We start from the raw sequence: 24,578 nt of genomic DNA on the forward strand, positions 1-24,578 counted from the left end.
GTCTTGTGAATAGAAAGTGATTTCATTCTCTCTTCACTTGATCTTGGTGATTTGGCGTTCGCTAAAAACAGGTCGACGAGTGCTGTATTGATGAGTTTTCTACATACAGTTTAAGTGTCTTGGGTCTTGGGTCTAGTGTCTTGAGTCTACCGTCCCCGGAATCTGATGCCTTAGGTACATAAGTATCCCCGTACAACAGAAAGGACCCTTTTTTTTTGTGAAGTCTTTTTAGTTCTTGGCACCGTGGATAAAGACACGTTCCTCGAGAGGACCATATGCCTTGTCCAAGGGACCGCCAACGGGCTTGCCAAAGACCAATTGGGCCTTGAGGCTCCAGGTCTGAGGGACATTCCAGGTGGCGGCGATCTTTTCGTCGATCAGAGGGTTGTAGTGTTGCAAGTTTGCTCCGAGACCCTCTTGTTCCAAAGCGGTCCAGACTGGATGGGGAGCACGGTTGTCAGATCATGTAATCTAGGTACCTAGGGTAGGTTTCCGGGAAGGGGGGGAAAGAGGAACGTAATGGGAAGGGTGGGTGAAGAAGAGACGAAAGGGGAGAGTGTGTGTGCATGTGCTTGTGAGAGTGACTTACTGGCAAATTGATGAATGGCATTGGTATGTTCACTCCATTGTGGGAACTTGTCGGCGTACAGGGGCAACTTCTCCTGCAAGCCGGCGACGACCTTGGGTTCCTCGTAGAACAGCACGGTGCCGTATCCGGCCTCGAAGCCGCTGAGTCTCTGCTCGGACGCGGGCCAGGCTTCGGCGGGCGCGACGGCCTTGACGGCCGGCTTGACAATGTCGGCCCACAGCTTCTTGTGCTCGGGGCCCAGGAGCACGACGACGCGCGTCGACTGCGAGTTGAAGCTGGACGGGACGTGGAGCACGGCTTGCTCGACGATCTCCTTGATGCGCGAGTCCGGGATGGTCGATTCAGACGAGAGCTGGTAGATGGTGCGTCGGGCCTTGACGGCGTCGAGGAAGGTGGATGCGGATGACATGTTGGTGGATGTGATGGAAAAGCGACGACGTTGACCAAGAAGTGAGGACGGTGAGGTTGTTGTTGTTGAAGGTTGTAGAAGACGAAGCGGTGACGAAGATGAGAGACAAGAAGAAGAAGAAGATCGAGGTGCTTTTAAGAGTAGTCGAGCAGCGGTCAAGTTGCGGAGTGAAGAAGAAGCGGCGGGCTGTAGTCGCAGAGACATGGCTCAGGGTTTATATATACCTTTGGGTAGGTATCTGTAGGTTTCACGACAGCAGGAACAGACGCGTACAGAGGTTCCAGAATAATCCAAGGTGGTCCAGTACAAGCACAGACAAAAGAGGGACCCAAGGGAAGAAGAGGTCGACGGGGTATGTCCGGAGCAAGAAAAAATGAAGGGACAGAGTGTGTTGTGTTGTACAGGTATCGGCAATTGGGCAACAGGCCACAGATTACGACAGATCACGACTAAATGGTGAAAAAGAAGAGAAACTGAAACCCCCCCGGGTGGAGGAAGCTTTCAAATCATCGAGATTGCGCGTTTGGCTCCGATCGTGTCGCTCACCGAAAGACACAGAATCTCTGAGGAAGATTGAATAAGAATTCCTCATTTCATGGCTCACTGACGATGGGGAAATTAATCCATTGGTCGCCGTGGGCTGCCTGGTCACGTGCGCCACGGCAAGATTCCGCAAGGCTTGATAAGAATCACGTAAGCTGCGCCAAATCTGATAGCGCCATTTCACGTGATCTCGTTCCGAATCCTTCCGGGGGTTGTTACTGCTGACTTAGCTATGACTCAGCACTCCCCTCGGTCGGAAGACGGGACCTCCCAAGTACCTGATACGATCGAAAAACAGAGTCCATACTCCGAAGAGGATAGACACTGTTGCTATACCTCATAGGTCTGGAGAACCACCGTGGAAACCCCGTTGGACCTAGCCACGCAGAATCCAACCACGAAAAACAATAAAAACAACGCGCACAACAGAGAAAGTTCCCTGACCACTGGACCCAATCTCAGCCATCCCAACGATCTTCATCCACGGCATATCTCGTCTATCGCGAATCTAATGTGCTCGTGCATGTACCTCGACAGGTCCAAGTTAACTTGACGTCCCCATGCCCAATGACCGTCTTGGACGTGGCTTACATCGCAGCACGCAGAAAAGATCATGCACCTATCAAACACACCCGAAAATACCATCAACAGGTAAGTCATCTGATAGCCAAAATGTACTTGTACGATTCGAGCCACGTCTTCGATATCATCTGCCTGTTGATTGCAAACTCGTGTCCCTGCCTCTTCCTCAACAATGAGGCTCATCAACACTCACACATGGGTCTTGGAAGAATTCTACGCCCGCATCCCACGCTATGCCATTCTCTCGCACACATGGGGCGAAGACGAGGTTTCCTTCCAGGATATGCGGTCGCCAGAACGACAGCGCAAGAAAGGATTCACGAAAATCCTCCAGGCCTGTAAATTGGCAAGAGCTGACAAGCTCGACTACGCCTGGGTTGACACCTGTTGCATCGACAAATCGTCAAGTGCCGAGCTGACAGAGGCCATCAATTCCATGTTCCAATGGTACATGCACGCGGCGAAATGTTACGTCTTCATGGAAGACCTCCAGAGACTGGACGAGAATGCTATATTACCCCAGTGCCGATGGTTCACCAGGGGATGGACCTTGCAGGAGCTACTTGCGCCGAAGGTCCTCGAGATCTTCAACATGCATTGGGAATTCGTGGGTACCAAGGCAGACTACGCCCGTGCCATTTCCGTCGCCACCGAGATTCCCGAAGCCGTCATCGTCGGTGATCAGGCCCTGAGCACCTGCTCTGTCGCGGCGAAAATGTCGTGGACTGCACGGCGCGAAACGACTCGCACCGAGGATATGGCCTACTGTCTCCTGGGCATCTTTGACGTCAACATGCCGATGTTGTACGGCGAGGGGTGGAAAGCGTTCCGTCGACTGCAAGAGGAAATCATCAAGCGGTCCAACGACCTGACGATTTTTGCCTGGAGTTCGTCGGCAGGACACGAACAGAGCTCCCTCCCTCTCCTCGCGGAGTCACCGGCCGCTTTCGCAGGTAGTTCTCAGATCGTCCCCTTCTCCGACGACTTCGAAGACTTTTCCGTGACGAACAAAGGTCTCTTGATCTCTGGCGACGCTCCTTTGCGAGTCGTGGCGCCCGTCGTGGAAGGCCCCGAACGTTCGACGGAGCGCTACGTCCTGCATCTCGGCCACGACAAGTCGACGAATGCCGACGGAGGCATCTATCTCCGGAAAATCGGACCGAAGATCTATTGCCGCGATGGCAGCTATCCTCTGGCAGGATTCGGGAGGAGCAAGTACATCGAACGCCACCTCCTCGACACGACCGATTACTACATATTGATTGATCCACTCATGGCCACGACCATTTCGCGCTTGACGTTTCGGTCGCGCGCAATCCACGTCCCGACCACTGGTATGTTTCGGCTGACTGCGCAGGCTCCTGAGCTCTTGTGGGACCGCACTGATCGTGTCTTTTTGCGGCCAAAGGCGTACAAGTTCACGCACACAAGGTCCGTCCTGTTCCTGGGCTTCAAGGGAAACTTGTCTGTCGGGAGACCTGTTAGGTTCTTTGTGTTTTGCGACTACCGTGGGCCTTCACCGTCGTGTAAGATGATGTTATGGGACGAGGATGATTCGCACTCCAGCGTCCCATTTGCAGATAAATACCGAATGGAAACCACAACCTGGACCGACATTGTGACTCAGCTTCCGGAGTTGGACAAGGCAGAAAACAGCATTGGTGTCAAGGTTGGAAGTCAAGTATATATGATCATCGCCTCGTTCAGGAAGGGCATTGTAGAGAGTCTGTCTAAAGAAGTGGATTTGTTCATTCTCGAATTTGGTGTTGAGAGAAGGCCGTTCAATTCGAAGACTGATGTAAGTCTGAGGTCTCTGTGAAACGGTACGAGTGAGTATATGAATGATGATGGAGGGGTTGAATTGAAGATCAATATTCTCTTGAACATCTGTTTGTAGCTTCGAGTACGTGCTATTGCGAGAAAGTGTAGTGTACGGAAATCCCGCGCTATGTAGATCTATGTCGGGAATATGATTTAATTCTTGAACGCTCACAAATTACCTAAAACAACCGAATCACTGTGCTTACAACAAGAGTTATCCTGAACCTGCCGTCGTGATGAAACTAGGCGATTAGTCCACGGCCGCTCTGTACCGTCAATGTTATTGTTATTGTCATTTTACCCATTACGGAAAAGGTAAAGGTGTGAGGGTGGCACAGGGAAAACTATCGATACTCGATCAAAGCCTGTATGGAGTATTTATTTTATCTGAAAATCTCTTTCTAACGGCAAAACATTACCCACGGCACGCCACTCACGTACCGCCTCGTCACTCCTAGTCACCCAACGGACAACCATATGATGGTCCATCGCACACCAGTTGATTCTTCGGCCAGTTCGTCAGCCGCATCCATTCTTCTCCAGCTCATCGAAGACTACCACGCCTTCAACCCAGGCGGGGTGCCCGTCCTGCCGTACCCGACGCCTCTCGAATTCAGCAAACAAGTCAGTCGAGGTAGACCGTGCGTATACCGTCTGGATCCTGACAACCAGCCAGCCAGGCATGATGGGAGTCCTGACGTCGATGGAAGTGGGATCGGGGATGGGCTTCCACCGTCACGATCTGGATTTTTTCGACGACGACGACAATTGGAACGAGACGCCAAGGCTCGTGCAGAGATGGAAAGTGTCCTGTTGCACCCTGCTTTCTCGTGGACCAAAAAAGCCCTGTGCGAAAAGGTCACAGAGGACGTCGACGTGGCTGTGACGCCGGACGGGAGAGCGGATTCTTTGTATACCATACGGAGAGCATTCTCCGGGTCTGGAACTCGACGCCGACGTCGACCGTCGCCGAGATCGTCCAAGAAGAGTCGAGAAGGTGATTCAACTTCTGACGACCAACAGAGTGGTCATGGTCATGGTCATGAAGAAGGTGAAGGTAATTGTAGCAGTGAGCAGGAGCAGGAACAAGGACAAGAGGAGGAGGAGGAGGAGGAGGAGGAGGAAGTCGAGGAAGTATTTGTTCAACCTGCCACAATCACAATGTCGTTGTCATCACTTTTTGATAAGCTTATTCCTCGAGACGTGGAGGAAGAGGAGGAGGAGGAGAGAGAAGAAAAAGAAAAGCCAACATCCGAATCAGCGGCAACAACAACAACAACAACATCAACAGCGTCATCACCTTCTACTCACCTCTCAGGCATCAATACACATGAACCCGATGAAAAGAATACGAGGAACACTGGACCCAACGACCAAAGCGGAAGAACAAGACCCAGAAGACAAAAGTCCCGCCGCATACACTATCTTCAGTCTCAGAACAGTAACCTCACGAGCACGCCCCTCTCGCCTCTCCTCGCCGACCTCCCTCGTCAACTCCCCTTCGCGCACGACGTCCTGGGCGACCCGGAGGCGATCAACATCTGGATAGGCACGTCGGACAGCGTGACCAGCACGCACCGCGACCCGTACGAGAACCTCTACGTCGTCCTGAAGGGCTGTAAGAAATTCACCCTGTACCCGCCCGTCGAGGAACTGTGTTTGCACGCCACGAAAGTCCGGACGGGCCATCACGTTCTCATTGACGACGACGACCGTGGTGGTGGTGGTGGTGATGGTGGTGGTGGTGACCGAGTAAATGGGGATTTTGAGATCGTTCTCGACTGCGACGACGATGACGACGACGACGACGACGACAGTAACAACGATCAAGATCAAGACTCACACACACCGCTGCATCCAGGTCCTCCACCTCCAAACTCACACCCAGACCCAGACTCAGACACAGACGACGTCGGCAGAGGTAAAGGTACCAAAATCCCTTGGATCCCCATTGACCCCGACCTCGTAACCTCACTGCCCCCCGACACCGTGGCGTCCAGGTATCCTTACTACCGGTACTCGCACCCGGTCAGGGTCACCGTGTGGGAAGGGGAGATCCTCTACCTCCCGTCGGGCTGGTTCCACCACGTCCGTCAAGAGTGTGGGGTCTGGGACGACGACGGCGACGACGACGACGACGGCGACGGAACACTCGCCCCCTGCATCGCCGTCAACTACTGGTACGACATGGACTACGAGGGCGAGAAGTATGCCACACGGGAAATGATGACGCGGTTGGTTGAGACGGCGAGGAGAGGAGATCAATCTTGAACTCCCACCGCGACTTGAGACTTCGACAGTTGCAGTGACAATGACAACCGCAGAAATAAAAAAAACCCACAACCGGACATCTCTGGTATAGTGCCATGATGGAAGAATCTTTAAATCTATTCTTCTCCTTCTTCTTTTTTTTCATCTTCTTCACGTCTCATGAATCTTTTATTTCTTCTTAGTCAGAAAATCTAAGCTTCCATGTTCCGTGTCAATAAAAGGACCGTCATTGCTTACTCAACCCCAACTAAAGGGGGAGCGTCTCCATTCTTTTGGTTTTGTGTTTAAAGGTTCGTATCAAGATCATTCCGGAATCTCTTCGTCTCTCATAACCACGTCAGGGGCCAGTGAGTGTCTGGTTCATGTCTATGCAGCTTCCAACTTCTTGAGAATCTCTGGAAACTCCTTCCAGTCGTACATGATGGCAGCAGCGTTGCATTGCTCCTTCAATAACTTCGCCATCTGTTCCATCTTCTCTTTGCCTTCCTCAATGCCATAGACTCCAACGTAGCCGACCAATGGAATTCCGGCACGCATGGCGGCAGTGGCACCACTCTTGCTGTCCTCCACAGTGATGCACTCCTCTGGCTTGACACCGAGCTGCTCGCAGGCGTAGAGGTAGATCTTGGGGTCAGGTTTGCTGGACGGCGGGTTGAGGGAGGTGGCGGCACTGTACACATGGGCGTTGGGGAAGTAGTGGTCAATGCCGACCTTCTCGAGAGAAGCAACGACGCGGGGTTTGGCAGAAGTCGACACGACAGCCATGGGGTATCCAGCCTTGTGAAGACGTTCCAACTCTTCTGGCACCCCGGGGCACGGAGTGGCTTTGGCGCTGAGCTTCTTGATGACTTCTCCCAATTCACGCTTGACGTATTCCTCAAGCTCCTCCGGAGGCATCTGGAAGTCGTGCTTCTTCTGGAGTCCTACCAGCATGCCACGGAAGTTCTGACCGACAAAGTCCTCAAGGAGGGAGTCGACGCTGTAGCGGTCGGGAATGTCATACTTGGCGAGGAGTTCGTTGGTGAGATCGGCACAAGCTTCAAAGGCGAGACGCTCAGACAAGACGAGGGTGTTGTCGCAGTCGAGGAGGACGTATTTGACCTGGAGCGAGAGGAGCTGTCAGTGAATTGGCACGCAAGTGAGGGATCAAGGGCAATCGAGAGGAGCGGTCAAGGGTGCGCAAGAGTGTCTAGGACAGAAGTACCTTTGGCATTTTGACGGTTGACGCTTGTGATTGTTGGAGAGCGAAGAAAGATGGACGGAGAGAGTAGTCTGTCTATTGGCAAAGTGGTGGGAGCAAGAAAGAAGAGAATGGGAATTTGACTCTGAACTTGGTGATTGCTTATGCCCAAAGGAGTGGGATGTGTGAGGTGTTCGGGATGTCACTGTGTGAGCTGGACAGGAGGGAAGAACCAGCGACGCCCAACGACTTTTTTTGGAGGCGCTCTAATGAACTTTAGCGATCAACAACGAAGTGCGGTGTTTCGAAAACGTGGGGAACAGAAGAGGGAGAGATGGAGTCTAGTAGCATTGTAGCTTAGTAGGCGACTTTAATAAGTACGGTGTACAGTATAATGAGTTCATGATTAGGCGCAGCGGAGAGTTTGGACTCCGGACGGGGGGCAGAATTCACAGGAGGAGACTTCCGCCGCCTACGTCATGCCAACTCTCCAGGTACCAGCGGGGAATCGGGGCACTGCAGCACAGGCGACTCACACGCAAAGAGTACCTACAGGTTCTCGGACTTACTTAAGGCAAGGTACCTAAGGGACTGCTAAGGTACTGCTAAGGTCGGCATAAGTCACCCACCCTCCAAGGCATCTTTACCTTTGACCATAGTCCCTAACAGTACGGGAGTATACCAGTATTCTGCACCGTCACTGCCACTGTCACAGTCACAGTCACACAATAATCGACATTCACACTCACATTCCCATCATCTATTGACAATCCCCCCAGTACTGTACTCATGTACCGGCCATGATCACCGCGTCCGTTCAGATCCAGAACCCCTTGTCCCATTACCAGTCCTTCTCTCTCCAGTAGATCCACGCCACAACCCACCAAGCGATCGGCACCAACAACCAACATCAGCCACGCCGCCAACAGCAATATGACGTCGACTTCTGCCCGTCCATCACCTTCCACACTCGTGATTGACATTCACGTTCCATGTTTTTGTAGCCAGACGTGCATAGTCTCGAAACACCGGACGCCCTGCTTCAGCGAGGGACTCAGAATCCCTGCATGCGAGTACAACTTTGCCTTACCAGGTCAGGTAGGTAGGATACGGTAGGTAGACAACGGGCAGCCCTTTCCAGGCCCTGCAGATTTACAGCCACCACCACCACCACTGCCACCTCCATGCAAGCCAAGGTATGGTGCGTTCGCGTGTGTGCTTGGATACATATACGTGACTTGGGGAATGTCGTCAATCCCAGTTGAAATTGCAATCCCGCCTCTTCTTCATAACTACCACCTATCTACAGGTGCGCAGCTGTCCACAACACCCCCCGGGCGTGTGAGCAGAGAAACCAGACACGAAAGATCAAGGAAATACCAGAAGAATTGGCTTTGCTACTCTGTTGTGCTTGTGTCGCGTTCGATTCCCCCAGCATGAGGATCCCGCTCTTCAAACGCCTGGTCATCGCCGCCTTCAACGTCTTCTTCCCGCCGTTGGCCGTCCTCCTGATCACGGGGCCAAATGAAGACTTCATCTTCAACTGCGTCATGTTCCTCCTGGCCGTGATACCGTCCCACATCCACGGCTTCTACATCTCGCTCACCTACTTCCACCGGAAGCGCAAGATCCGCAACGGCGTCTACCCTGGCAAGCCCAGGTCTCTCATCTGGAGCGAGCGCGTGAACAACGGCGGCGCGAGCTGGAAGGAAGTGGAGAGGCTGAGACGACAGAAAGAAGACGGCCGCTTGAGCAGGAGGATCACCCGCAAAATCACAGGCCAGGCCGCCGCCGCCGAAAGAAGTCGGAGCCGGAGAATGGTCCAGGAATGGGACGACGGGCACAAAGAGCAGGAGTATTGACTACGCCCGCGCGAGTCCGCGGTTTGAGTAGGAGAAGAAAATTAGACGGGAAGCGTAGCCATGTTTGTTTGATCTGCCAGCTCAGAGCAATCGCATCCTAGCCTGCCTTGGAAGTAAATACAGAAGGTCTTACGACGCGTCGACGTGTCCCATCCCAACAACCAGTCAACCACCGCAAATGACGGTGTGTCAACGACCTGGCCTCTGGAATTGCGGTTGGGACGGCGGGGAACATGACACCATGGGCCTGGGGACCTGTACCTATGTAGGTACATAGACTGCAATACTCCACATAGCCACACCTTTGATCGATTTGACGCTAAGCTGGGCCGTGAGGGAACTGTTGTGCCGTAGCCTCATAATACATTGTTGTTGTGGGTGGATGAGACGATAGACAACAGCTCCGTGCCTGGCCAGAGACCCCCAGACTAAATTCTAAGCCACGACGAGAACAAATCAATTGCCAAGGGAAGCCAACCGTTGCGAAGTAGGTAACCCGGAGGTTTGCTTTCATCACGGCACAAAAAAGATAACATGGCGTCTGACACTGGTTCTTGGAGGGACAGCAATATTGTCTAGGGTCCGAGAAAGAGCCTCGATTCGCCCACGGTTGACGGAGACACAAGTGATGGACAAGAAGGAAATGCATAGGGCCCGAAGAACCCGTCAGTCAGGGACACCAACAGGGCAACACAAGATCAAGGGTCCGGAAGAAAAATAACATTTAGCTAACAATATTAGCCAGGGACGACAACATTGTGATTGTAAAGAGGTATCTGCATCCCTACGGTGTGGAATCTTGGTAATTGCTCCTAAGAAGTCTCATGGTTTTCAAGGAAACATCGTCCGCGTCGGTCGTTGATCGTACAAGACATTAAAGAATACTTTGAGGCAATATTCTAGTGGTGAGACATGTTCATTTCTGCCCCGAGACACGCGGGTCAGCTGGTGTCAGAGATATCCTCATGCTTTGGCTTCGTGGTCTGGGTCGGAGTGCTGTCCTCGTTCTTCCCCGGTAAAGGGTACGGGCTAAAGTCTCGACTGCTGGTGCTAAAGTTGGACTGGACGGGAGGATGTTTTGCACCTGCGTATCCACCATTCATCGGCTTCTCAGTCGCTTTTTCGGCAGGAAAGTCATGGTTATTCGGTACTGGCGTGTTTATGGTGCTCGGATCCGTCGAGACAGGGCTTGCCATGGCTTCTGTGTCGTCCAATGTCACGGAATTCAGGCCGTGCAAACCACCCTCGATATCTCTCACGAGTCTCACAAACTCCTCAGGCACGAGACCACTCTCACCTGTCCGAGGGTCTTCAGCGACCAACCATCCCTGGCCATGACGATACGATACCAGAATTATCTGGCCTTCCTTGAGCGGCAACTCGTTTTGGTGTTCGCTCTCAAAATCAAATAAGGCCACCGCTTTCCCGTGCATTTCCTCGTCCGGGCTGGCGATTGTAAATGAATAATCTTTGGAAAAGCGCGTGTCGTCCTCGGCTTCGGAATATTCATCCTCGGACATCGGCTCTTGCACTTGGATAGGCGAGTGCTTTCTTTGCAGTGGTTTCGCAAAATTGGAATCTCGGTGCTGCGGCTGGCCAGGAAATCGCAGCGCGTGATTGTCGTAGGTATCTACAGCCTCGCCCGGCCCGTCAACTTCATCTGGAAGGGTGACGTCGACTAAATACCCACGATGAGGTCCTGCATCGCCGGGGGACCTCCCTCGGTCATTGGACTTGTGTTTTTTATGTCTGCTCGTCGTGACAATGGGCGACTGAATATCATCGTCTTCGCTGTATGGGGGTCCGTCATCTTTGAACGCCATTGCAGGGAGTCGGTCTCGCCCCCACGAAGATGGAGTTGTCTCTGACATCCAAGGGGGTGTTGCAGACCAGTGCCCTCTGCCTTCTTCCCAGGTGGAAACAGCAGGATCCGACAGTCTCCGTGACTCGCTAACCGGGGTCGATAGCCCCGACTGGTTCGGAGGCGGACCATAATGCAGAGGATGTGTCGACAAGTATGCAAAATCTCGTACAAGGGTATAAGGAAGGCTCGAATGGAAAACTGGAAAAACGTGTGATGATGGTCTAGATTGCGGGTGATAAGAGGCCTTGGAATGGTTCGAAAATGTGGACATTCGTCTTTCGACATACGATGTCGGTCTTTGTGAACTCGCCCTACGCAGCGTAGGTGTTGTTGTTATCAGAGGAGGAAGAGCGGGAGGACTCGTCGTGGCTGCGCCCAAAGGCGGTGACATTGTAGGAGGTGAGGCTGTGATGGTTGCCATTGTCGTAAAATCAAAAGAGGACCGGCCGCCAACGGCCACGAGGCAGACAAGAGGATTCGACAAAAGAAATAAACAGCGTGCAATTCGGCATGCGCGCTTGCAAAGCAAGCAAAGTCAGTCGGGCGGCTAGCAAGGGCGGTCGAGTCGCTTCGAGAGAGGCGAGCGGGCGCAACAGGGTGAAGATGGCGAGCGCTTAAGGACTATTAGGCGAAATGGGTATAAAGGGACTTCATTCGAGGATGCTTGAGATGTTCATGTAGAGTCGGTTAGGGTGAGAAAAGGGCATTCAGCTGGGACCGATGGCGGTTGTGTTGTTGGTGCAAGGCAAAGACAGAATGCGCCGGAGCTATTTTTGGATACACAGAGGTGGAAGCGTCAGAAGTCAGAGCGAGAGAGAAAGGTAGTTGAGAAGCACATAGTCGATGTCCAGAGTCAGCAAGGAGAAAGGTTGGACTCAGCGACAGGATAGTGAAGATCTAGCCATGCCCATGACTCTGGGTGAGCGGTATGCAGATCGAATTGCCCGTCGCTGTGGCAGAGGGTCGACATGGTGGGTGGCCACTGTACGGAGACTTTTGTTGCCCTAGACTGCATTAGTCGCGAGCTCACGGTCAAATTAAATGGGGGCCGTCTGACTCGATGAGCCGCCCGCGAGCCTCACTCGAGTATCTGGGGTCAGTCCTTGACAAGCACGAGTACAGTACGGAGCAGACTACCAGATACTCTCTGTTATGCTGAGGACTGTACTCCGTATCTAGCAAGCCATACACTTCGGTCAAGTTTATCACTCCTGCAATGTACAGGGAACGGAAACCTTCGAGGACGGCCAAACCCCGTCGACGCGTGCACTAAGATATCTCAGTGGTCTGACAGGAGTAATATCTCTATGGCTGGAGTTCCCGAAGTAGCTCGTTTCAGGCGATCTGGTCTAAGCCGCTTCTGGCCTAGTGCCCTCTCGCCTGCATTCCAAGCAGGCGAACGTTTTTCTTCTCGTATTGTCGCTTACCAGGGATTATTATTCTGTGCTGTCGACATACAATATTGATTCACTCTCATATCGGTAAGTCGTGTATGCTCACTGCTTTATTCCTGAACTCGATTCAATGATGATCCCAAATATTGGAGCTGTCCTAGTCCACCAATGAGGACAATTTTATTATTACGCAACTTTCCTGAACGCAATCATCTGCCATGTCGCCAGTGTATCTATGCTTTTAGAAGGTCATTGCTAATTTTCTCGACCCAAGACTTCACCATGATACTATCGTAGACACACCCGATTTCCTCCTTCCTACCATGTCGACCGATCCCCGACTGGCGCGCCTTCAGGGCCGTACAAACACTCCCAAACCACTGACACCTCCAGCTCCTGCAGCTGCCCCAACTACGGCAACCCCAGCAGCAGTACCTCCCTCACAACCGACTTCTCCCGAGCTTGACGGAAATGTTGATACTCCAGCAACCGCATCGGCGCCTGCAGAACTGCCCGACACTTCTTTCAAGCTCAAATTCTGCACCGTATGCGCCTCGAATAACAACAGAAGCATGGAAGCGCATCTGCGACTCTCGACCTCAGATCATAAATACCCCGTCATATCTTTCGGCACCGGGTCGTACGTGCGACTGCCTGGGCCTTCAATATCTCAACCTCAAGTCTACAATTTCAACACAACCTCTTACACAAAAATGTACGAGGAACTAAATGCCCAGGATGCGAGGCTATACCGTAACAACGGCATCTTGAACATGCTGGACAGAAACAGAAACATCAAATGGGGACCAGAAAGATTCCATGACTGGGTCGTCGGTGCCGCCAGAATGGAGGCTCTGAATCGGGGCGACAAGGGCGCAGCTGGAACTGAAGGAGGTGTGGTCGACGTCATTTTCACCTGCGAAGAGCGATGCTGGGATGCGGTGGTGGACAATCTGCTAGACAGAGGAGCGCCTCTCAATCGGCCAGTACATGTGTTCAACATTGACATTAAGGATAATCATGAAGAAGCACTTGTGGGTGGCGGAGCAATCCTTGAGTTGGCAGATGCTCTCAATGAGGCTGCGGTGCAAGAGAGGCAGGTCAATGGTTCAACCGGCTGGCAAAATGGGAGTGGCGCTGCACGGCAGAGTTTTGATGAGAGAGTGCCGGATATCCTGGCCAGCTGGCAGGAAAGGTGGCCCAACCTGCCTGCATTATGGACTCTCTCTTGGTTCTGAACTTCGACGAGGCACATTTGCATTTTAGCGAGGCGTTGGCAGGTGTTGTTATCCCAGTGGAGGACTATGAACATTATGATGACGAGATGCTGTGCACCTTTGAGGGGTGTCAAACGGTTGCATGAATTGATCTATTGTTGAGATTCCTCCACACAAACTTGCATTTCAAGCGGGGATCTCGTCTGAGCACTGGCATGAAAGTGAGACGAGTAGCAATGGTCGAGGTCGACTCTGGGGATACATTGGGTACAGTGGTACGGAGTACTGTATACGATAATGTACGTGAAGCCGAGCGCGGACCTCGGCATACCGCGTGTTCCCCACGTCAACATGAGAGATGCAACCGCTCCAATCGAGTCCCTCGTTAATTTTTTGGCGACCAGGTCAATGCCAGAGTACGTGTGAGCATCTGTGTACCTCGTACTGGCTTATGACATATTCCCGCAGTCTCTCGTTTCGTTCATACCAATGCATGTTCCCTCGGTTACAGTGTGTCCTTGTATGTCCAGGCTCGGCTGTGTCACAAGTTCAGTTTCTCCTACTTTGTTCTTGCGAGAATATCCTTCGGCCAGCAGCATCAGTCGTCGACCTTGCAGACCTGTCCGGTCGCATAGAATAGGTGCAGCAGGACTTCATAGACGATCGTCTCAGTCCCGCAGCCTCCACGCAGTCTCGAGACCCTCGACGGGTGCTCCCAAACCCGGCGACAGGCCACACGTCTCCGGCAAACGTACAGGCGCAGGCACCGCGACCATGGCTAGTGCGCCGTCCAAGCCCAAGTTCGAGGTGCGAGGCTACTCCGAGCACAAGTCTCCCAAGCCGGCGTCGCCGTCAGCCAGCATAGTGCTGGTCTCGCCCTCGAACGAAATCCTCCTCCTGCACCGCGTCCAGACATCCTCCGCCTTCCCCTCAGCGCACGTTTTCCCCGGGGGCAACCTGGAACCGTCGGACGGGCCGCTGCCTCTGGACCCGCAGGACGTCGACCGACACAAAGACAGCATCGCGTACCGCACGGGCGCGATACGGGAGCTGTTCGAGGAGACGGGCATCCTCCTGGCGCGGTCGTCGCGCGATGCCGGGTCGCTCCTGGCCGTGTCCAAGGAGCAGAGAAAGAGCGGGCGCGAGGCCGTCCACCGGGGCGCAGTCACGCTGGCGGAGTGGCTGAAGGGCGTGTCGCCGTCCGCGATGCTCGACACGAACCGACTCATCCCCTTCACGCACTGGGTGACGCCGCCGAATGTGCCCAAGCGCTTCACGACGCAGATGTACCTGTACTTTGTGGACCGGGCCGAGAGCGGCAATCCCAGTGTCCACGCGACGGGCGACGAGGTCGAGACCATGGCGCCCGAGTGGCGCCGCGCGAGTGACTGGCTGCGGCGCGCGAGGTCCGGGGAGATCATCCTGTTCCCGCCGCAGTTCCTGCTGTTGTATCTGGTGTCTGGCGTTCTCGATCGGGGTCGCGTGGGACCGCAGGAAGATGAGACGGCAGTCGTCGCGAAACGGGACGAATTGAGGAGAAAGATCGAGACCGAGGGGTGGACGCACAAGTTTATCAGTCCTATTGGTCTCCAGTTCGGCCGGGAGGATGGCAGGACGGTCCTGTCGCTCGACAAGCCAGGCCCGGAACTCAGAGGGAGCGGGCTGAAGGGCGACTCAGAGTATGTTGTGCTCGTGAAGTTCAGAAAGGAAGGTCCCCGAGAATTGGACGTTGCGTTCAGAAAGGACGTGCTCAGAGACGAGAGGGAGTTGAAGGCGCAGAAGCAGGAGAGGGGAGGCAAACTGTGACATTTCAGCTTGGACTTTCGATAGAGAGGCGAGTGGCGGTGTTGCAGTTTAGACACATCTAAATCTATATCATCAAAGTAGATGAACGACGAAAGATGCAAATCAGATAATCAAAAGGAAGTTTCTTGCGAATTTTGCTTTAGTACGTCTACGTAGCCATAAAACTCATACAATCATATATCAGCAGCAACATCTGAGTCGGTATCTCGGTCCCCCTCAACGCCAGTTCGCCGTGGTGATGCATCGACGACTCCACTCACTAGGAGTAGAGCTTCTTGTCGAAGCTGTCCAGGCCGTGCACATTGCCTTCAGCCTGAGCACTGACGCTGCGGAGTTCAAATCGAACCTTGCCTCTGCTAACGTCCTCTCGCAGCTCGACGAGACTCTTGCAGCCGATGTCCTGCAGCGAGTGCTGCAGACCAGCGATGAGATATGGTACAAATTTGGTGACTGAGCCTCGATCGAGGACGGAGCCTGAGACACCTTGGGCGACCAGCAATCTATCACCCTCAGAGAAATATCTGGCAGTGCCGGCGTTGCTGGCCTTGGAATCCTTGCCGCCGCCCCCGGCTTTCTTGTCCTCCATGGCGTCGATGCTGCCCATACCTCGGTAAGCCTTGACGAGCTTTCCTTCACGATTGAGAAAGGAGGTTCCCGGAGACTCGGTGGTGCCTGCAAGGAGACCACCCATCATAACAGTTGAGGCTCCCATAGCAAGACCTTTGACGATGTGGCCCACGTTCTGGATGCCACCATCGGCAATGCAAGGAACCCCAAATCTTGCTGCAAATGATGAGACGGAGAAGACTGCTGCGGCTTGAGGACGGCCCACAGCCATGACCTCCTGTGTGATGCAGGCGCTGCCGCTACCCATGCCAATTCTCAGGCCATCGGCACCTGCAGCAATCAGGTTTGCAGCTTGTTCTCGCGTCACCACGTTTCCAGCAATGACGTCGAGTTCAGGGTAAGTTTCCTTGATGTATTTGACCATTTCGATCTGGTAGACGCTGTTACCCTGGCTGCTGTCAAGAATGACAATGTCGAGGCCAGCCTCCACCAGCTTTTGAAGTCTGTTCTTATCGTCTGGTCGGGTACCAATAGCAGCGGCAGCAATCAGTTGCTTGGAGTGGGGTAGTTTTGAGGCAAGAGGGTAGTTGAGGTTCTTCAAGAGATCGGAGCGCGAGAGCAGAGAAACCAAGTTACCGTCCTTGTCGACCATTGGCAACTTGCCCTTTCGGGATTTGCGCAGTAATTCGTTGGCCTCTAGGAGGGTGGTTCCTGCTGGAGCGGTGATCAGGTCTTTCGACATGACCTCGGTGACTAGATCTTCTGGCTGGGGATGGAATTGGATATCTCGAGTTGTGACAATGCCAATCAACTTGGACTTGAGTTCGCCGGTTTCTAACAAGTCTCGAATCAGAAGATGAAAGAGAAGAGACAAGGTAACACAGTCGGAAACAGTAGACTCAGACAGAAATCTCCAAAAATTCCCCATCGCAAATTCATGCTTCGGATGAACGAAAGTTTAAAGGGTAAAATGGTTGAACATCATAGTAACGAGCACGACGTGTTACGGGTAGACATACCGGTGACTGGGAATCCGCCAAACCCCCATTTTTCTTTCAGTTCTCTGGCCTCAGCGACAGTAGTTTTCGGAGAGAGGACGATAGGCTCGGAAATGAAGCCATTTTCGTATCTCTTGACCTTTCGGACCATGTCTGCTTGATCTTCCGCAGAACAATTATGGTGGATGACACCTAAGCCACCCAACAAGGCCATATGAATAGCCATGTTTTCTTCTGTGACGGTATCCATGGGGGAGGAGAGGAGCGGCGTCTTGAGAGAAATTCGTTTCGTGACCGGAGAGTCGAGAGACACTTCGGAGGCAGCAAAACCTAACCACGTCAGGATGGCAAAGATCGGCGCGTCGAAAAATGCCTACCAATATATCCTGGCTGGACGAGGAAGTCGTTGTATGTCAGAGCACCGTTCTTCTTCGCGTCGAGCAGGGTGTGGACATCAAGACCATCCCGAGTCTCGTACTCCTCGAGTACTTGGAGGGCTTTTCGCCAGTCCAACTTCTCGACGTCTCGGTTGAGAGGGACGCCATTGCTGGCAGCGTCTCCATTGGCGATGGGCATCTTCAGACTGACGGAAGGACAGTACACGTCTATGAAACAGTGATACTGGGGGAGAGGAAGGGGTATCCCGAGAAAAAGAAGAACGAGTTGAAAATTCGCGGTGTGAAACTTTTTCAAGGGACGGAAAGATACGCTAAAGCCAAAAGGGAATGGCGCACCCCCGCCAAAGAAAAGGCCCCGACCAGATCAGTGACCAGTGTTCCTGCCAGAGCACGAAGACGGCGCATCGATTTCTTGTACTCGTAATAAAGAAGGGAGATCAACCGGGCAAATATTAGAATCTCATGCCCGGGGATCCCCTGAGGCTACATGTGGCCGACGAAACCATTGCAGTCTTGTAGAGAGGGGTGAGCGACTGTTGACAGGATCAGTGGCAGCGCCTGACAGAAGCGAACTCCTCGCTTAGGGATGCAAGCGGCACGATATCAATCAACGTATTCGTGGAGATAGTCTTCCGCTCAGACAGGACGAGGCAATCATGTGTACCTGCACCAGTCGAGAAGATATTCGGGATACGGAGCAGACGGTGATTCTCCAGCTGACGCCTACCAGCACTCGTACTCTTGGGACAAAAATCGCAGGCTCTAATAAGCGTAGTCTAAAGAACGCCCAATACGATTCGTCAGACAGAATTGGGAGGAGGGTCCCTGGGTCTGTAGCTGGACAAATCCGCATCGTCAGACCCAGGTTATTCTTTGCGCGCCAGCCAACCGCTTTCCTCCATCCCCGCTTGCTTGGACTATTCCAGATTCAGTACTGTCAACAAAAGATTCACAAAAGGCCCTTTTTCACCACCTTGAAATGTCTTCATCACATTGTCCTTACAACCCTCAGGCGCAACGACAGTTGATTTTGCAACAGTACCAACTTATTTTATGCAGGATTATTGTTTGAAAGTCAGCCGCATCTGAGGATGTAATCGCCGTGCCAAACATTCAAAGTATCCGAGCTTCTCGCACTTAACCCATTACCGCGCTCCTCGGGATGTCCCAATACGCTCTGCGGCGAACGCAGACAGACATCTACGCTGGCAATACACAACGGCAACCCTCGGCGGCCTCGACAGTATCTTCAGCCTATTCTGCTGCATCAAGTGCCTTCCCTCCTAGCCGAACAAGCACAGTGACATCGACCAGTTCCAGCCTTTACTCGAGGGCGTCTCCTAATCACAAACGGGGAGTCAGCGAAGCTGGAGACATGACCCCAACGCGGTCATACAAAGGCCACAGCAGTGTTGAAAATAGTCCGGACCACGTCTACCGAAATGTCCGCCAAACGCTGCGACCTCTACCTCAAGCGCCGTCTCCTAATGCGACTCCACGACGCCCAAGCGGTAACCATGTTCGGGCGCAGACGCTCGATCGATTCCCCCAAATTCATACCGAAGACCCGTTTGTCGACAAGCACTTGCACGAACATCAACTTGAATCGCATCATTCAAGGCCACATCTCCACCATGCTGTGACATCTCCACATGGAAATACATTCAAGGCGCCGGATATAGAAGAGCTGCAAAAGTCATCAACATCACACCTGAGAGCTTTGTCTAGATTCGCACAAGATGGAGACGCCGAAGAGTTCGGGATTACAGGCACAGGTCACTCGGTCGTCGGCTTACACAATCGAAGGCAGCTCAAACGAACCGATTCCGTCGCTCCGGGGTCACGATCAAAAGCTAAGAGCTATGGCTGGGGAGATAGAAACTGGATGGACAAGCAGCGGCAATTCCTCCAGGCCTATGAGTATCTCTGTCACATAGGTGAAGCGAAGGAATGGATCGAGGACATCATCCACAAACCAATACCTCCAATCGTGGAGCTTGAAGAGGGCCTGCGCAACGGTGTAACCCTTGCGGAAGTTGTCCAAGCATTCCACCCTGGTCATAATCTCAAGATCTTTCGGAACCCCAAGCTGCAATACAAGCACTCAGACAATATCGTAATGTTCTTCCGCTTTCTGGAAGAAGTCGGCTTGCCAGATCTCTTCCGGTTTGAGCTCATTGATTTATACGAGAAAAAGAACATCCCAAAAGTCATCTACTGTATCCATGCCTTATCATGGCTTCTTTACCGGAAAGGCATGGTAGACTTTCGAATTGGGAACTTGGTCGGTCAACTAGAATTTGAGCATCATGAACTGGAACAGACACAGCGTGGCTTGGATAAGTCGGGCATTAGTATGCCGAGCTTCTCAGGGATGGGTGCCAGCTTCGGTGCCGAACTAGAGCCAGAGCCGGTCGAGACGGAAGATGAGCGGATCGAACGCGAGCTGCGAGAGCAGGAGGCTGCTGTGATTGATTTTCAAGCGCAACTGAAAGGGGCATTGGTACGTTTACGGCTTGGAGACATGATGCAGCAGCTGTGGGATCAAGAGGAAGCTCTTGTCGACCTTCAATCCCGTGTTCGTGGTGACTTTTCAAGACAAATTGCAGGTTATCGTCTAGACATGCAGCGCTTTGCAACAAATCTTCAGGCATCCTCCCGCGGTTACCTGGCTCGGATCCGTCAACGGAACAAGGAACAACTTTGGAAGTCCCGTGAAATGGATGTGTTGAAGATACAGAGTCTTTTCAGGGCATCAAGAGCTCGAGCAGACCTACGCCAGACAAAATCCCAAGCTCGTCAACATGATGCCGGCATCCGCAACCTTCAAGCCGCCATACGGGGTGCCCTCTCGAGGAGAGATGCAATCGATCAATATGAAGCAACCAGGACTTCTGAGCGAGAGGTCTTACATCTGCAAGCTGCAATCAGAGGTATGATGCTACGGCAGCAAATGATTCAGAATCGACTGGCGATCGAAAGGCAGGCTCTTACCATCACCAAATTACAAGCAAATGCGCGATCGATGATCACTCGACTTGCACATTCCAGGACTCATGGCTCTTTGCAAAAGTGGTCTGGCAACTGGACAGCCCTACAAGCCAACGCTCGCGCCTCCCGAGTACGGAAGAACATCGCACAAACGAACCAACGCCTGCGGGCGGAGAATACATCTATCAGCGAATTCCAAGCTGCGTTGAGGGGAGCTAATGCAAGAGAGTCATATAGCTCATTGCAACTTGCTCTTCTTCGTCAATCCAAGGCACTCATACCCTTGCAGGCTAAGATGCGTGGCTTCATCATGCGCCATCAGCTACAGCAGCAGCGTTCGAAATTGGATCGACATGTTTCAAGACTGATCCGATTGCAATCGATGGCTCGAGGAGCCATTTTGCGTCTGCAAGTAGCTGACATCCTCAACGCGCTGGAGGACACAGCCGAGAATGCGATTGAGCTACAATCGTCCATCCGTGCCATGCTATGTCGTGTTCGCGTGGCCGATTTGCTGGGCGACCTTGATGTTCATGATGGGATCGTCACAGACTTGCAAGCCATCATCCGGGCAAGTGCCATCCGTTCCCGATTCCAAGAGAAACAACGATTTTTCAAGGAAAATATGGAAAAGGTCGTCAAGATCCAGAGCGTCGTTCGAGCAAAAATACAAGGTAAAGCTTACAAGAGCCTTACTTCCGGCAAGAATCCACCAGTTGGAACACTCAAAGGCTTTGTCCATCTTCTCAACGATAGTGATTTTGACTTCGAGGAAGAGGTGGAGTTTGAACGACTCCGCAAAACAGTCGTACAACATGTCCAACAGAACGAACTGGCCGATCAATACATCACGCAGCTGGACATCAAGATTGCTCTTCTTGTCAAGAACAAAATCACTCTAGACGAGGTTGTCAAGCACCAAAGACACTTCGGCGGTCATGTTGGTGCACTGCTTCCCAATTCCGATATTGCATCAAAAGATCCGTTCGATTTGAAAGCACTCAACAAGAATTCTCGACGAAAACTGGAGCACTATCAAGAACTCTTCTTCCTGCTTCAAACACAACCTCAATATCTGTCACGACTTTTCAGACGTATAAGAGAGCAGGCAACAGCTGAGAAAGAATCCGATCGGATCAAGCATCTTGTTATGGGACTCTTTGGTTATGCTCAAAAGCGAAGAGAAGAATACTACCTCGTCAAGCTAATCGTGCGTTCCGTCAAGGAAGAAGTAGACTGCTCCATGTCGCTTCAAGATTACCTGAGGACGAATTCATTTTCCAACAAACTCTTCGGTGGATACAGCAAATCGCCAAGGGACCGCAAGTTTCTCAGAGACATCCTGGGTCCCTTGGTGAAGGAGAACATCATCGAGAACGCGTCCCTAGATCTCGAGAGTGACCCTTTGCAGATATACTTGTCAGCCATTAACAATGAGGAGCTGAGGACAGGGCGACGAAGCCATCGAGATCCAAATGTGCCACGGGAAGTTGCGATTCGCGATCCTGAGACTCGAGCAACGTTCATTGCTCATATGCAGGATCTAAGGGACATTACCGACCAATTCTTCCTCTGCATCGAAGACTGTCTGCACCGCATGCCCTTCGGAGTCCGCTTTGTGGTCCAACAGACACATGAACACCTCCTTGCTCGATTTCCTGGCGAAGACAATGACTTCGTACTTCAGCTCGTGGGACAGTGGCTGTGGCGTACATATCTTCAACCAGCTCTTCTAGAACCAGAGAAGTTCGGAGTCGCAGATCGTGCAATGACCCAAGAACAAAAGCGAAACCTTGGAGAAATAGCCAAGGTATTGAACCAGGCAGCATCTGGCCGTGAGTTTGGAGGGGACAACGTGTATCTCCAACCGCTAAACAACTACATCCGCGAATCCATCGACCGGTTTGCGATGATTTGGCGACATGGTGAGTTTCGTTCTTCGTCACTGAACCCCGAAGTTTTGACTAAACATTCCTTTCTAGTCATATCCATCCCTTCCGCAGAAGAACACTACGACATTGACGAGTTCAACGACCTCTATGCAAAGACAAAGCCTACATTGTACATCAAAATGGCCGACATATTCTCAATCCACAAACTGCTCACTCAGGAAATCAGTGTCATCTGCCCCAATCAAGATGATGTGCTTCGTGACACACTTCGAGAGCTGGGTAGTGTCCAAAGCAGTGAGAGCGAATTGAAGGGTGTCAGTTCAAGCGAAATCAGTCTAACACTAAATCCGAAATTTCTCAACGCTGAAGATCCTGATGCGGATGTCAAGGCACTCTTTACCGAAACGAAGCGATGCGTTCTCTACATTATCCGCATTCAGTCCGGCTCCAGTTTACTCGAGATCCTAGTGAAGCCTATCAGTTCAGGAGACGAAGAGAAATGGGAGGCACTAGTGCGAGATGAACTTCAGTCTGGAAATGGACGACGGGGTGCATATGCCGACGCCAGCACACACCTTGACATATCAACTTTGACCTATCCGGACCTCAAACGCATTGCTTTGGAAAACGTCCTCCAACTCGAATCAATAGGCCGGCTGACTCGAGCCAACCAGTACCAGGATCTACTCAATACCATTGCTGTTGATATTCGTACCAAACATCGCCGCCGGCTGCAACGACAGAAGGAGCTTGAAAATGTCAAAACCACTCTGGCACGGCTGAACGAGCAAGCAGTGTATCTTGAGCAGCAGCTCAAGACGTACAACGACTACATTGAACAGGCCATGATAACACTGCAGAACAAGAAAGGTAAGAAGCGTTTTGTCATGCCATTCACGAAGCAATGGGACCACGAAAGAGAGTTGCAGCGATCTGGGCGCTCTTTCAAATTTGGCTCTTACAAGTATTCGGCACGGACATTACACCACAAAGGGGTTTTGGTGGAGTGGCGAGGATATCACGAGGCTCAATGGGACCGGGTTGATCTGACCATCTCTTCCAACGAGGTCGGCGTCTTCACCATTGACGGCAGTTCAGGTAACATGATGATACCTGGCGCCAATGCGCAAGTACCGCTGGACGATCTCTTGCAAGCACAATTCAACAACACACAGTTTATGGAATTTTTCGAGGGGGCGCTCCGGGTGAATGTCAACTTGTTCCTGCATTTGATTATGAAGAAATTTTATAATGAATGAGCCACGAATCACAATGAAGACACAGGGGGTCGGGAAGCAGATTGGAAAGGTGCCGACTACTGGGACAGTATGATATTTTACTTGGCTGAAAACCTTGAGGTTGAATAGAAGTTTTTCACGTCGATTGGGAGGCACAAGGTGCCGTGATGGGTTCTAACTAGTGCAAGGTCCTTACCAACCCCTTTGGACAGTGCGTACTTCTTCAAATATACTCACCTTCCCGGTCACCAACGCTTCGCTCTTTTCCCTACAATGTCTATTCGTCTGGGATCCACCAGCAGACAAATGACACAATCAAAGCCAACAGGTAGCTCGGTAGCACGCATATCACAACTAGTTTCTGTACAAGCATACATTCTATACTTACACTGTACATCCGTTCTCTTTGCACAGACACGCGGCTGAGCATGGTGGCGGCTCGATGTGCAACAATCCTAGTTCGGAAACTCAGCAATCGTTCCATTCGGCAAGTCAGTTGAAGAGATTCTAGACCTTCCGATCATGAATTGTGATCCAAGTCAGCCTTGCACCGCTACTCAGAAGCTGTTTTTGTGCTTCCATGCACCACATGACTATCTAAAGGTCGCATCCTCTGGCGCTGTCACCGACCACCTAATTGAGTTACGAGTACGAGTAGTTTTGATTCCTCGACTTGGATTGGATATGTAACATCCGCAATCACTTCCTGGTATGCTTTCCTGACACCTGCGCACGAGCATACGAGGCTGTTTGTGCCTTGAGACTTTGCGGTGCCGCATGCGCTCGCTTCCACTCCTCCTGGAACCTCCTTCCGGCGGACAGCTCAGCCATGCACCTGTAGACAGATACCGGTGCAAAGAAAGGGCTGTTATCTGACTGGGCTTTTGGCATTTAACGAACCATAACGTCGTGCCACCTCATACTCCGGTCTTGCCGCGCGGTCTAGGGGCAACCTA

The 24,578-nt window shown here is 52.2% G+C and overlaps 10 protein-coding genes across 10 annotated transcripts; 6 read left to right on the forward strand and 4 right to left on the reverse strand.

The window, feature by feature from the left end:
- Positions 1-228: 228 nt before the first annotated feature.
- On the reverse strand, positions 229-998 carry PV08_03625 (uncharacterized protein; the record flags this gene model as incomplete). The annotated part of the gene is made up of 2 exons (XM_016377977.1): positions 229-437; positions 590-998. The coding sequence occupies 2 exons, from the start codon at positions 996-998 to the stop codon at positions 229-231; spliced, it is 618 nt and encodes a 205-aa protein (XP_016239547.1).
- A 1,297-nt stretch (positions 999-2,295) lies between these two features.
- On the forward strand, positions 2,296-3,942 carry PV08_03626 (uncharacterized protein; the record flags this gene model as incomplete). Its single annotated transcript, XM_016377978.1, has 1 exon — positions 2,296-3,942. The coding sequence occupies one exon, from the start codon at positions 2,296-2,298 to the stop codon at positions 3,940-3,942; it is 1,647 nt and encodes a 548-aa protein (XP_016239548.1).
- A 482-nt stretch (positions 3,943-4,424) lies between these two features.
- On the forward strand, positions 4,425-6,215 carry PV08_03627 (uncharacterized protein; the record flags this gene model as incomplete). Its single annotated transcript, XM_016377979.1, has 1 exon — positions 4,425-6,215. One exon carries the CDS (start codon positions 4,425-4,427, stop codon positions 6,213-6,215), a length of 1,791 nt encoding a protein of 596 aa, XP_016239549.1.
- A 366-nt stretch (positions 6,216-6,581) lies between these two features.
- Positions 6,582-7,428, reverse strand: PV08_03628 (uncharacterized protein; the record flags this gene model as incomplete). Its single annotated transcript, XM_016377980.1, has 2 exons — positions 6,582-7,316; positions 7,420-7,428. 2 exons carry the CDS (start codon positions 7,426-7,428, stop codon positions 6,582-6,584), a joined length of 744 nt encoding a protein of 247 aa, XP_016239550.1.
- Positions 7,429-8,831: 1,403 nt separating this feature from the next.
- On the forward strand, positions 8,832-9,257 carry PV08_03629 (uncharacterized protein; the record flags this gene model as incomplete). Its single annotated transcript, XM_016377981.1, has 1 exon — positions 8,832-9,257. One exon carries the CDS (start codon positions 8,832-8,834, stop codon positions 9,255-9,257), a length of 426 nt encoding a protein of 141 aa, XP_016239551.1.
- Positions 9,258-10,198: 941 nt separating this feature from the next.
- On the reverse strand, positions 10,199-11,542 carry PV08_03630 (uncharacterized protein; the record flags this gene model as incomplete). Its single annotated transcript, XM_016377982.1, has 1 exon — positions 10,199-11,542. The coding sequence occupies one exon, from the start codon at positions 11,540-11,542 to the stop codon at positions 10,199-10,201; it is 1,344 nt and encodes a 447-aa protein (XP_016239552.1).
- Positions 11,543-12,838: 1,296 nt separating this feature from the next.
- PV08_03631 (RNA polymerase II subunit A domain phosphatase ssu72) lies at positions 12,839-13,753 on the forward strand (the record flags this gene model as incomplete). Its single annotated transcript, XM_016377983.1, has 1 exon — positions 12,839-13,753. The coding sequence occupies one exon, from the start codon at positions 12,839-12,841 to the stop codon at positions 13,751-13,753; it is 915 nt and encodes a 304-aa protein (XP_016239553.1).
- Positions 13,754-14,506: 753 nt separating this feature from the next.
- On the forward strand, positions 14,507-15,538 carry PV08_03632 (uncharacterized protein; the record flags this gene model as incomplete). The annotated part of the gene is made up of 1 exon (XM_016377984.1): positions 14,507-15,538. One exon carries the CDS (start codon positions 14,507-14,509, stop codon positions 15,536-15,538), a length of 1,032 nt encoding a protein of 343 aa, XP_016239554.1.
- Positions 15,539-15,797: 259 nt separating this feature from the next.
- PV08_03633 (inosine-5'-monophosphate dehydrogenase) lies at positions 15,798-17,679 on the reverse strand (the record flags this gene model as incomplete). Its single annotated transcript, XM_016377985.1, has 3 exons — positions 15,798-16,939; positions 17,125-17,433; positions 17,481-17,679. The coding sequence occupies 3 exons, from the start codon at positions 17,677-17,679 to the stop codon at positions 15,798-15,800; spliced, it is 1,650 nt and encodes a 549-aa protein (XP_016239555.1).
- A 984-nt stretch (positions 17,680-18,663) lies between these two features.
- Positions 18,664-23,643, forward strand: PV08_03634 (uncharacterized protein; the record flags this gene model as incomplete). The annotated part of the gene is made up of 2 exons (XM_016377986.1): positions 18,664-22,417; positions 22,475-23,643. The coding sequence occupies 2 exons, from the start codon at positions 18,664-18,666 to the stop codon at positions 23,641-23,643; spliced, it is 4,923 nt and encodes a 1,640-aa protein (XP_016239556.1).
- Positions 23,644-24,578: the final 935 nt, after the last annotated feature.

The sequence above is a fragment of the Exophiala spinifera genome (assembly GCF_000836115.1).
Source record: "Exophiala spinifera strain CBS 89968 unplaced genomic scaffold supercont1.2, whole genome shotgun sequence".
Taxonomy (NCBI): domain Eukaryota; kingdom Fungi; phylum Ascomycota; class Eurotiomycetes; order Chaetothyriales; family Herpotrichiellaceae; genus Exophiala; species Exophiala spinifera.